The sequence below is a fragment of the Botrytis porri genome (genome assembly GCF_014898465.1).
Source record: "Botrytis porri strain MUCL 3234 chromosome Unknown BPOR_019, whole genome shotgun sequence".
Lineage (NCBI taxonomy): Eukaryota > Fungi > Ascomycota > Leotiomycetes > Helotiales > Sclerotiniaceae > Botrytis > Botrytis porri.
This window is the reverse complement of record NW_024066093.1, coordinates 105,761-119,829: the sequence shown is the minus strand read 5'-3', so window position 1 is coordinate 119,829 and position 14,069 is coordinate 105,761. Positions and strand designations below refer to the sequence as shown.

Sequence of the window (14,069 nt, the reverse complement as noted above, 5' to 3'; positions counted from 1 at the left end):
TTTCCGTAAAAAAGCCTTTTGTTTTCGCAAACGCAGAATTTTAGCCATCGCCTCCTCCTCCTCGGCATCTAGCTTCTCGCGCTGTTGCTCAATGGATTCATAGCCGGAAGGCATCTCGATACCAGGACGACAGCGACCTTTTTTAACGAATACACTCAGAACAACGAGCCGATAATCCAGGATCCACAACACACAAACGTTGAGATTGATTACATAAATCGCAGGGATCGCGCTCTTTACCAGTACGAGCGACACTACGGGATAAATGTAGAGAATCGTGAACAGATAAAGATTTAATAGCAGGCATAATGAAATAAACACAACACTCATTAAAGTCATACAACTAGGTGGGGAAACCACGCTATATACACGCTTGGGACAAGCGCTAGTATAGGAAGGGGATAGTGTTACGACGGATAACAAGAACTACAGGATTAGCATCACGTGACCATAAAAGCCGACAATCGAAATCGACTTTCGACTTTCGACTTTCGAAACTCGACCATCGGCTTTCGACAATCGACTCAAGAGTTAACAGAGCAGGAAGGTCTATATAAGGGAACAGGATTTCATTACAATGTAGAGCTTCGTGCTCAAGAACAATCATTAGTTTCATTACTATAGTTACGAGAATTGCAACCAGTTACAACCTTATTGAATTCCTACTTGAAGTCTAGTCTAAACCACCTCGAGAGATCTCTAGACACTTCCACGTGACCCTAGAGGCAGCTCCCGTAACAGATTATTAATAAAATTTTATTAAATTGAATTATCTTTTATAAATCGTTTTCCTATCAATTTATTTTATTATTATAATAAATAAAAGGAATTATTCATTTTAATAATAAAATTATAACATTTACTTATTATATCTTTCTTTTTTAGTATTTATAATTGAGTTTTGTAATCAAATCAATATCATATTTAAGTAATAGCGGAACCCTGTCAAAGTCCTTCTACTACTATACGTATGACGGTAATGAAAGCATCGTAGAGATCTCGATACTCGGGAGGAGCCTCTACAAGCTAATCGACGTTGATGATACGTACAACTACTGTAAAAGAGTAGAAGGTAATAGAGTTATAGAATAATCCTTTACAAATATCATAGAATTGTTATTGTATTATAGCACTTTCGAAGAAGAAAAAGAAAGAAAGGCTCTAAAAAGTACTTACATATATATAAAAGGTAAAGTTTAATGAGTTGAAACTAATTATCTTTTTTAAACTATATAAAGGAGTCCTATAAATACTAAGTACAATAGGAGTCACATGACATGTACTCATTTTTAGCCCATACTATAGGAAACTTTCGTTACACATAGAATCCGTATTAATGTTACGGGAGCTGCCTCTAGGGTCACGTGGAAGTGTCTAGAGATCTCTCGAGGTGGTTTAGACTAGACTTCAAGTAGGAATTCAATAAGGTTGTAACTGGTTGCAATTCTCGTAACTATAGTAATGAAACTAATGATTGTTCTTGAGCACGAAGCTCTATATTGTAATGAAATCCCATTCCCTTATATAGACCTTCGTTCTCTGTTGTCCCACTGCTTCCCACTGTGTCCCACTGGGCCTTACTCAGTGGGACTCAGTGGGACACCTTGGTCAGGTGATATTTTAATCAATCTAGTCATGTGACGACCTCGGTCGTAACAATTAAACAATAAAAGAAATAGGATCTCAATTCGTATTATACTCGCCTGTCTTATTAACGACCCTCTGAGACTCCTTAATATAAACATTAGCGACTTATAATATAGTCACAATAATATCTATATAACTCACAAATATCTATTATTATAAAAACAAATTAATATCGATATAAAAAGGAATTCCGAAGTGAATATAACATTTTCTATATATATTATTATCAAGTTATAAATAAAGACTTATATTATATTATGAAAATAAAAGGATTATAAAAAAATAAAGCTCTACTTATAGAAAGTAAAATATACTAATAGTTTATATTTAAGGTATAAAGACAATTACAAATCATATAATTAGTGTCGTGATAGTACTCCTTACTCAAGATAATTGATTTATAATTGTAATACAAATTATTCTGAATAATTAAATAAGATCAAAATATTCTGATTTTTAATTTTGAATTAAAATATTTATTCTTGGAAAAAATAATTAATTAATAAAGCTTTTTAAATTTGTTTTAATTTCGTTTTAAAAATATATTTAATATAAGTACTAATGAAAGTTTAATAGGATTGAAAATAATGAGTTTTTTGAAATCGATTTAAGTAAATAATTTAGCTTATTTGAATTTGTTAAATAAAAATTAATAATTATATTTTCTTAATTATAAAGATTTTTAATAAATTGTTAGGATATTAAATAATGTTTTTATTTAATTTAATAACGAAATTCATTTTTATTATAATAATTAAGGATCTCTTTAAATTTTTATTATTTAGTTTCTTTATATATTTTATTATCCTTTTTAAAAATTTAGTTTTAATTTCTATATAATTTAATAATATTAATAATATCTTAGTTTAATAATTCTAATGAATAATGAAATGATTGAAATAATGAATTATAAAATATTAAGAAAATCTTAAAATTAATTAAAAGTTAAAGTAAATAGATATATTGATAAATCTTAAGAACTTTGTAAAAGTCATTCTGTTTATTATTATTCTTTTTTATTATTTATTTGTTTATTTATTTATTTTAATTTACATCCAGGGAGCAAGCCGCAGAGGCTTGCCACGACCTCCCAGGGGGTACTAGGAATGAACTATGCTAGTAGAGATGCTGATATAGCCATATATTCCGTTCTTCTATAACTGTAATATAGATTAGAGGAAAAACAGCCAGAAATACTATACACACTCCTACCACTTATCTTTTACTTATAATATCAATATTATTTAATCTATTTTATACTAGGTAGTTCAAATTTAAGGCTAATTATAGGGCTCTATATTGTTAGTTTTTATTTAATATAGTTTATATATAATGATAAAAAAGGGAAGTGATTTCAGAGGAAATATAATCCAATTAATAATATGAAAGTGGGAGATTAGAGAATTTCTGAAAAAACTAAATATAATTATTTAAAATGATTGATAATTATTAGAAAGATTATAAAATCTATTAGAATTTTTAGAAAAAAAGAAAAATAATTGATTATATTTTTTGTATCTTATAGAATTGAACTAGGTTTGTTTAGTTAATTATTGAATTGAATGTAAGAATATTAATAAAATATTAAGTATTCAGATTCTTTATTATATTTATAAAAGTATTCTAAAATGATATTATTGTATTGAAAATGCTAGTGATAGGATGTAAAATTTCTATATTCAATTTTAAGTATTACTAATTATTAAAGAATAGGACGGGGGAGGGTAAGTTCTTTAGGTTTTTTAATTTAATAGTTAAAGTATTAGTAATAATATTAATCAATAAGGGTAATCTTGTTTCATTTTTATTATCTTTGCTTTATCTTTTATCTAAAAGTTCTAATTGTTAAGCTTATATTATTAATAATGAGGAGTAATAAGTTGTTGTTTTTAATATGATTGTTATAGGCGTTTAGATTAATAAGCTAATTGATCTTCTTATTTCTAAAGATTCTAATATATTCAGGCAATTATTGAATTATTATTTGTCTATTCCTTATAATATTATAGTAATATGGGAACACTTATTAAAATGAATTAAAAGTATTACCTTTAATATATTAAATAATTAATATACTATTAATATATATAATGATTTGCTCGATTAATTCCAGTCGGACAATGCATTCCAAGTCTTTTGGAGTATTCATTACCTTAGCATTGAAAATATATAAAAGTAGATTGATTGTTCTATGATCGAATATTATTGAAAGTTGTTCCTAATAGATTGTATAATTATAATCAATTATCTTTTACCTTTAGTAATATTATTTAATATTATTTAAGAAGATTGTAATATAATTATTAAACAGATAATTTTATTATTATATGAATTTAAGTATAATTACTTCTTTTTTTATATTTTCTATAGGATTGATGTAGTTCTCTATAAAGAAGTATAATAAGGAGAGTATTAATTTCAATACTTTCAGAATCAATCTAATTAATTTATGAAGATTAATGTTATTCATTTTATATTAAAGTATTTATATTAAATAAATTATTAATGAATAGTTTTTATTTATTTTACAAAATTAAAGTATAAATCTTATTTATACTTATTTAAATACTAGCTTGGTGAATAATAATTTAGAATCTTTTAGGATTATTATAATCGAAATTATATATCAAATAAGTAAAACTTTTTCTACTATTAAAATAATTATTTAATTAATTTTAATAATATAACTATTTAATCTTATACTTATTATTATACTATAAATAGTTTCTCCTGCTTAATTTAAATTTATTCAGTCTATATACTATACCTCGAATTTATAAAGAATAGAGGATAAAATACAGATGATTATCGTTTTGTGTAGTATTATAAGCAATAGATTGTAATATATTTATACAAACCCTTTAATATACCTTACAACCTTACAGGCTTTCATTTCTCATTTTACTATATATCTTTTAAAAAAAAGCTTTTAATCAAATTAGACTTTCAGTTAGTATAGGGCTAGTGGAACAGCTTTATTGCCCATCTCACTAATCAAATAGATTATTACCTCATTGTTTATTTTTAGATATAGAATATACACCTCTCTTCTTTAAAAAAGGTATATCATTTCTAGCTTTTTCAATATAAATATTATACAATTTCTTTTATTTTATTGAAAGATTTAATAAAGATTATATTTGAGGAGATTAATATTCTTATATATATTCTTGGATATATAATAAATATAAATATTATTAGTATATTCGAAGTATAACTTAATATCTTAATTCAAAAGTTTAATAAAACATAAAATATATAGTATAGATAAGAATAAGAAGTTTTATGGGGTATTGTACTTAATGTGACTATACTTTATGGTTATATTTTCTAGCCGAATTCTTATTAAATAGTTGCTTAAAAAGGCTTGAATTAATTGTAGGAAAGAATGGGATTACTTTTATTAATATATATGTTTTAATAGTCTGTTTAACAAAAATGTATCAGATATACTTTATACACTTAATATAATCATTATAACTTTTTATTTATAAACAAAGGCCTCTTCAATATTATATATAAATAAAATGATTAGGTTCATTGTTGCTCATTTAAGAAGTGTTTTTTCATATTAAGGACTAAGTATACCTATTATTATTATAATTTATAAAATATATTAGACAATTATACATTTCAGATTCTTCAAGATATATAAAAGTAAAGCTATTAATTATCAAAATTGTACTAACAATTTATCTTTCTTTTTAATTTTAAGGATTATTATTACTTTTATATGTTTTTATTTATCTAGAAAGTAACTTAATTGTAAATATTGATTAAAGATCCCAGCGATTACTAGTCTAATAGATTCTTAGTAAACCTTTAGAAGGTAAACAGTGACCTAGTTAAGCCCTAATAAGGTGCTCGAAATTCCTATAACATTCTTTTCCATTTTTTCGAAAAACATTTCCATGTTTTATGGAAGTTTGTTAAATATGTAGTCTAATTGGAGTAGGTTTATTATAAAATTGTTGTTATTATTGAAATACTTAAGGACTTTTTTTTATAGAATCTAAATCTTTTAGTAATATTTTTAATTACTATATTATCAATAACTAGAGATGACACTCTAAGATTAATAATAAACTTATACTAGTTAATTATTTTATATAGATCTTTATTATAATTTATTTTATTAATAATTTTATACTAATATTAACATTTCGCTTTTCTAATTATAATTATTAATCTTCATCGTCAATATTCTGCCTAATTAATGCCTTTAGTTTTAGTTATTCTATAGTTTTGATATATCGTTTTGCATTTGCTTATTCATTAAGGGGTAGTGTAATTAAAAGCATCTTCTTTCTTTCCTATTAAGCAAATCGCCATTTCAAATAAAGAATTCAGTACTCCTACTAATTCATTAATCTACTCAAGAAACATATTAACTGAGCTTGGAAAATGAGGAACTTTATTCTTTATAATCTTTTGAAAAACTGAAAGATCTTTTTCACTAATTATATAATTAAAAAACTTAATAATAAATAAAATGAGATTCGAGATTATAATTACTTGTATTTTATAATTAAAACTATTTTTTAGATTATTAATAATAATAATATTAATAAAAGGGATATTAAAAAAAATCAGATTAATTATATAACCTATTTTATAAATAATGATTTCTAAAATTCTAATAAAGTTTATTTTATTCAAAAAAGATTATTCTATAAGAAAAGCTTTTTGGCTAGTTAAAGTTATATTAGGCTCAAATAGATCATATTTAATATTGAAATTATCATTTATTATTATATAATTAGGGAGTATTATAAAGATTATTAAATCCATTATCTTCTTAATATTTAATTATCAATATATATTGATTATTTATATATTATTTATTTTTATTTAAAAAAGATTTTAGTATAATTAGATATATTTTTATTGAATATATAGCTATTTACTTTTATATATATATATTATTATTTTTAATCTTTTCCTTTTTTTTAAAAAATTGTTTAGGTTATTCTAGCTATTTGTTAATATAAAAAGGTTATATTCTAAATAATTCTAAATCTAAATTCAAAAATATATAAAGAGTTTTTATATATATAAAATCTTCAAATCTTGTTTATATATTATTTATAATAATATAATATATACTTCTATCTTCTTCTATATATTTATTTAGTTAATTTATATGAATTGAATTGTAACCGTTTAACAATTAGTATTATAATATTAAAAGAAGTAATTACTCATTTAAATCAATATTGATATTTATATTAATATATTACAATAGTATAGCATTAAAGAATATCTTTTTATTCAAATTGTTCTTATTTAAACACTTCCTTTTAAAATGATAAAGGTTTTTGAACAAGTTATTAGTTAGGGAGATGTTTTAAGGAGTATATTAAAAACTATTTAGGTTTTTATATATAATAATATATTCTTTATAAATAAAAAGAAATATTTCTATTATTATATTTTGGAAAGTTATTACAACTAGAATAGCTATTTTGTTAACTAATACTTTAACAATTAAACAAGTTTTTCGACTGTATTTCTTAATCTTATAAACTTTAGATTTTATAAAGTACACAACTTTCCCATTAATTTGACATAATATTACAAAATAGCTATTATACTTAGCCAAAAACAATCCTATATAATTTACATATTCAATCTTAACCTTACATTTAAACTCAAATAAGCTATTAAAATTCATTTATAGAATATTATAATTATTACATCTTAGAGTACTCTTACATATTATTAAATTATAGAAATCCTAGCATTCTAAATTATAATAAATAATATGTTGCTTTAACTTAATATATCGAACTCATTTGAAGCTATTAAAAAATCTAAAGAAAAAAACTTTTCTTAATAAGCTAATAATTTAAATCTGCTTATAAAAGTTAATTATTTAAATAAAAATTCAATAATTAATTAGGGGAGTGCCTATTTATATTAACCCTAAGCCATCAACAAGGAAATCACGGCCTCAATACTCGAAAGCGCACCCGAACCCGTGCCGCAAAGACTACAGCAGTGCAAGTCGGCGGTATGAATGTTGCTGAGGGCCTGTCGGATCTGGAGGGTAGATTCGAAATGAATGAGAACAATCGGAATTCCCAAAACCCCACCAAGAGAAACAGACTCGCCAAAACCAAGTGCGTTTCTGTGCCACGAGTCGAGCAACGTTCGTATTGTATGTCTCGAGTAAGTGTGTCATTAGAAGAGATGAAGGCCATAGATCCTGACTATGATAAACATCCCTATAAAGCATTTTTCCCCGAAAATATGGAATGCTCTCAGCAAGCTGGGATGAAACAAATCTTGATGCTAACAAGAATGATTAATCTACTTAATGCGTGAGTTTCCTAGGGAAGTTCACATATATCATTACTAACTGAAATTAGACACCGTCAGAAGGCCAGAGAAGAAGAGAAGAAGAACTACACTGGCCGAAAAATTCCCCGAGACTTCAAGCTTCGACCCATCACGCACAAAGATTTTGAAGCCTTTAAAGTGGCACGAAGAAAGGAAGAGGAAACCAGATCCTATGAAAACAGGCAAAGGAGATTTGCGTAATCTAGAGCTTCAGATGCTCTTGGCGATGAATATTAATAAAATAGTAACTTAATAAAGCGTATCAAGTGATTTCCATCTACAAATTACCCACAAAGCGAGGCTACTGATGGTACTCAGACAATTTAGTATCATAGTAACTAAAAATGATATTTCGAATCATTCTATCATACATAAGCGGCTATCCACGACTTAGTATAGTAGTAAATGATCGTGTAATCCTGATGTTCCAGGAATCAGTCATAATTATGTCAAAGTCCCATTGAGTTTTTTCAAAGCTCATAAAATCACAAAAGATATCGTTGATACTACTTACCTATCTGAAGACAAAACTCCCATATACGAGCCGAATAAGCAGGGGGTGAATAGTAGCATGCGGATATTGAAAGAACCGCGCGTAGTAAGACATAATTAGTACATCCGCAATACCTCAGTGAACAGATGTCAATTATTCCGTTGGTTTTTCTAGATTCATGTAAATGTTTTTCAGTCTTCGATTCCTTTATCTTCTTTGCTGCAACAACAAGAATTCAAAAGTTCGTTGTAAAGTTATATGAGTAGCTTCGTAGCATCACATATATTTCTATCAAATCGCAACTAATTAGACGTGTTGACCAGGCTTCAATTAGCACCAGAGACCTCTACTGAACTCATGCACGCTCTATAATCTATCTGTATACTTTCTATTAACATCGCGAGTTTTTTTCCTGCAATTATTATAACATTCAAGGTGTGCAGATGCCAAAAAACTATCTAAAAGCCTGAAAATAAGTCACCCGCCCAGCCGACAGATTATCCGTAGATTATCTGTCGAGACCATCATCCGCCCCGGGGGTAACCGTTGCGCAGCTGAATTACTTCTAGGATTTTCTATCAATATCTGTCCTCTAGGTGCGCCTGAAAACAGTGAGAATGATGAAAATCTATCTCACAAAATCTATGATATGACCTTTACCTGAAATGAGATTTCCATCATGTGAGAAGTAGAGAGTTTGGGAACTTTCGTAAATTCGTCACACGCTCTTGATTTCAGAATAGACAAACCACGAAATGGAGAGGTATAAAGGCTCTTTATATATATATGGCCAAAGCATAAATTTTCAAGAAGGCATTTTCATTGTGGAGTATGCAATGTATAAAAAAGCTACTTCAAGGGGATAGTGGATAGATATTCAACAAGATGGAAACTTCAGGAAAAGTGCAATTGTCGCAACTCCTAGTTCTGTAGTCTAGGGCTGAACCATAGTTTCCCCTTCACTCGGTAGCATCAAAATATTCACTTGATATTTCCGTAAACAATCATGTTGATGATGTAATAACATGCAAACTATTATCAAGCATCGACCGTATAAGTCGTTGCTATACACCAAAGATCATATACGGTAGCTTTTCGGCGCGTTCGATGTAGCAATCATGGATAAATAATACACGCGTGATAGAAGTAACACCGCGAACCTATTCAATGCTGTATTGAACAATGTAGACAATGTGTACAGGCCTCTTTGGGCGATCGTCAATGATATCACGGTCATACAGTGACAGTACTAGAACTTCTAGTAACGGTTCTTGACGAGCATAGAAACAAAACAAAAGCACCGCATTCATACTGACTTCGACTTTCAAATAGCTTCATCATATCTCTGAGTTGATAAAGACTCAACACACTTTGAAAAAGGAACCAACATCATACCTGAAATAATATATACCATTACAGCTTTAACGATCTTTTCAACAATCATTTAACAGCTTTGTCAATGTCCGACTTTCTAGGCAAAGACGCAATGCCTCGACCAGAACAGTCACTCAGGACCATGCAGAAGGCTAACGGAAATGGTCTCGATAAATCAAAGAGAATCCCAGGATATATGCCTGAGCCTACACCTGCACCACCCCTTGCCGACGCAGAACTGGAAAGATACTCATCTTTGTTTGATTTCGATGTCGAGAAATTTTTAGATGGTGATTGGACGGGAGAATTAACCGATCACTTTGATCATGTCAACGCGATTAGTTCAAATCCAGAGCTAAATGCTTCCCCTTTTACGATCAATGAGCAATATCCGATTGTAACATCGTCCTCTTCTGCGAATGCGCCAAGCACTGAGCCAAATACCGCTGATACGCAACCAGTCGATAATCCAAATCTCGAAAACTTTAGATTGAGTCAAGAACAACAAGATGAATGCTTGAACATGTTGAATGAAACAAGTCCTGAGGAGATCAATCTATGGTGTGCTGATGCAGCGCCGACTCTAGCGAATCCTGATGGACTTTCCACACAAAATGTAGAAGAAAGATTTCCCAATTTCACCGAAGAAGATCAAGCGATAATGGAGTCATTTGGAACAGCTGTCGCTGAAGAAATCTCCGCGAAGCATTCAGCCCAGGATGAACTGAACATGACTTGTTCTCGAACTTTGCAGGCGTCTCCTACTCAAAATGCAGTGCTTCAATGTTCAGAGCAATTAGGCGGTATTAGTGATACAAATAGCCTCGAATTCCGAACTTCCAATCGCATTCAACCCAAGGTTATCGTCAAAACACAAAATGAATTGGACTTGTTGGTCGAATGGACTGAAAAGAAGTATTCATCGGGTATTCCGAACTTCAATACATACGATGAAACCTTTTTGTCAGCGCAAACCACACCTTTATCACTAATGAACCATACCGTAAGCAATGATCAGGGATCAAAATCTCAATCATCAATTAGGCTTCAGGAGTCAGCACCTGTTATGACTGTTCAGCGACCAAAATTTCGTCAGAATCAAGCCGGAGCCGCTCAGAATAGATTCGAGCATAATTCATTAGGTGGTCGAGGAGAATATGATGAGTATAGTCGGGTCACGCAAATGCAGAATGAAGATGATTTGATATATGCTCCACCACTGGATCAGTATCCTGATCTATCCCATGGAGAATTCGGCGCGACTGACGCCCCACAACCCTACCCTTGTCTTCAAGCATTTAGCAACAATAACCTCAGAGCCGCAATGGAAATGCAACAAGCAGGTAACGACCCTGCTGGTACAGAGAACAGAGTTGATAATACCAACGGTTTGGTAACTCAACGTAACAGAAATGACCAACGTGTTAAAACTAACCAAGGTTCAAGGAAACGAGCTAGCTGGGAAACGCGGCCTGATGCTGCTAGACCTAGAGTACGAATGACTGAGGAGGAATTTCAGTGGCTGCGACCCAATGCAGGACCACGTGATGTTTTTGAAACTCAGCGAAAGAAGGATGCGGAGGAGAGATTGAAGGAAGAGGGAGAGGCAGACGCACTTGAGAAGGCGGGGATGCCTAGGCCTCGACCCAAGCAGCAGAAGCCATTCAAGGGTGGTATCCATATCGAAGTGTGGGAGAAGGAAAGATTAAATGAGTAAGTCCTACAGTCATATCCATGTAATTCATTAATAAACATGTGCTAACTCTCATGCTTTAGTCGCCGTCGTGCCCAGGGAAAGTCAGGTCGTGATCTATTTATGGAAAAACCCAAGCTTCGCGGGAAGAGAAAGGGTCGCGAAATGTCGGAGGCAGAACCACAACCTGAGTCAAAGAAAATCAAGCCGTTCGAATTACAATCTGAGACTAGAGAGATGAATGAGGGATTGGCCCAGGCCGCATATGGCAGTTCGATCCCTGCAGTCGGATTCAATCGTGGGATGAGTATCTACCCATACCCCAATGCAAATCCTATGACCAGCCAGATGAACGAGGGAGTGACCAGCAGCGGCCCTATCCACCATAACTATATCAACAATTATGGCAACTGTTATGGCAATAGTTATGGGAATAGTTATGGGAATAGTTATGGGAATAATCATGGCAACAATAACTACACAGGCAATCATTATACAGACCCCTCTTTAGGAAATGGCCTGATGGGCTCTGGAATAGCACGAAACAGAGCCTTGGGCTCAATGCCTCCATTCAGTGCTGCTTATCCATCCATGGGCCAAGGCAGTCCCCCCGAATCTGACGGAGCACAGCAAACACGGGCTGCATACAGCCGTCACCGGCATCCCGAATCGTTCCATAGTCGACCAAAACAAAAGACTACAGCCATCTACGGTGAAAATAGTATTTCACCTCCACCGTACGCAGAATCAATCCGACAATTTACGGATTTCCAGCCTCAGCCCCCACAACGCCCAACTGCGCCAAGGAATGGAACCAGAACATCGGCAACTCAAGCTGTCATGAATCCTGCGAATTCACCATTAGTAAATGGTGGTAATGGCATTCTGCCTCATCTAGCTGGACAAAATGCGCAGGTCCTTAGATCTAATGATCATGTATACCATCCAAAGCAACCCAGAGGAATGCAATCGGTTTCCGATAGCTTGATTGATCCAATGCTACAAGCTTAAGCTTAGTTTCCAGTATCTAGTGTTATGAGCGCTCAAACCAGAGAGCATGCCCTCGACAACTACGAGTACGATGAGGCGTGAGATAAGGAGTTCGACGACCTTGGCATCCAGGAAAGAAAAGAGTACTGAGCCAGGAAGGATGGAGGTAATCCTAATGCACAATAGACTTCGGACTAAGAGACAATAAAGGTCTGATCAGATGCTTTGAAGGTGGCTCCTTGTTCCTCTTATTTCTGACTTTTCGGGTGATTTCACTTGATGATACTCAAGGAACTGCATGGTGGTCTGGTATTTTTGGGGGTGAGTTTGAGGACTTGTGGTTAAGGGAAGAATACCCATGAGTATTTTGAGTTTGCAACGCTTTCTTGCACTAACATTGTGGGCCTGTATTCTTACCAGGTCAATACAAATCATCAAATGATAGAATAAGATGCCTGCTGACCATTGAGATGATATCGTCAAGCCGGCATTAGGTTAGCCCAAGGTCCCAAGCCAGGGTACAGTGATCGTGAAAGTTTTCTTTGGTTAAATACAACCTTTCAGACTCATGACAACGAACAGTATGGAAATCTATGGCAAGTACCATCAGAAACATTTCTAAATAACGATGTTCATGCATCCTCAATTCGTCTTCTATTCAAGAGTCCTTAGCATAAACGGAACAGGACAGACGAGACCATTTTCATCAAGTATTTCTTACTTCAATATATACCATTGAACACTCATTGGGTTCAATCTATACGATTCGAACCTCTAGGAGAAACTTTCCAACCAAGCCTCAATACAAACTACCAATGGCACGCTGAAAATATTACCAAGCAGGCAAGAACATCTTCTCTCCAAATGCAAATCCGAAACTTCAAAGTATACACCTGTAGAACCACCTAGACCACACTTGGGACAGCAGCTTGACTTCAACTGTTCTACTTGAGATTTCACCTCAAATCTTTATTCCTGATTCTCGACAAAGATGGTGCATCCCGAACCTACATCTTGGCCATGTTCATTAATTTTCCTCTGTTGAGCCCAAAGTGGTTAATATCGACTGCTTTGCTGAAAGTTCGTATCAAGATCTACTGTCATAAAGTAGATATGGTGTATATAGAGAAATGGCAAACAGAAAAGACAAGACAAGAAACCGAAGTTGAAGTCGAAGTCGGTAAAACCTTTTGGACGATACCCAAGAACGTTTTCCTCTCGGACTTCCACCAAGCAAGGGATCATCGAAGTGGATGAAACAGGTCACAAAGATCTTTATCGTTTCAGAAGCCACCACTTACCTCGCTGCTCTCTGTTGATCAACGGCCCAAACGTCACCTCCGAAAACATGCTTGGTTTCTCTGATTCATCACCATAATTGTCTTCCCTTGCCTACGATCTGTATAACTTGATGACGAAATTCGTGGCATAGCAGAATTGTGGCAGGAAGGGTAATATTTTATTCAAGCAATGGCCTGACCGAAGATCATGGATGAGTTTAGAAGGCTATCCTACACCTCAACGACATAT

The 14,069-nt window shown here is 32.0% G+C and overlaps 2 protein-coding genes across 2 annotated transcripts; both read left to right on the top strand.

The window, feature by feature from the left end:
* Nucleotides 1-7,662: 7,662 nt before the first annotated feature.
* EAF01_010986 (uncharacterized protein) lies at nucleotides 7,663-8,190 on the top strand (the record flags this gene model as incomplete). The annotated part of the gene is made up of 2 exons (XM_038919243.1): nucleotides 7,663-7,970; nucleotides 8,019-8,190. 2 exons carry the CDS (start codon nucleotides 7,663-7,665, stop codon nucleotides 8,188-8,190), a joined length of 480 nt encoding a protein of 159 aa, XP_038765114.1.
* Nucleotides 8,191-9,941: 1,751 nt separating this feature from the next.
* Nucleotides 9,942-12,560, top strand: EAF01_010985 (uncharacterized protein; the record flags this gene model as incomplete). Its single annotated transcript, XM_038919242.1, has 2 exons — nucleotides 9,942-11,569; nucleotides 11,633-12,560. 2 exons carry the CDS (start codon nucleotides 9,942-9,944, stop codon nucleotides 12,558-12,560), a joined length of 2,556 nt encoding a protein of 851 aa, XP_038765113.1.
* Nucleotides 12,561-14,069: the final 1,509 nt, after the last annotated feature.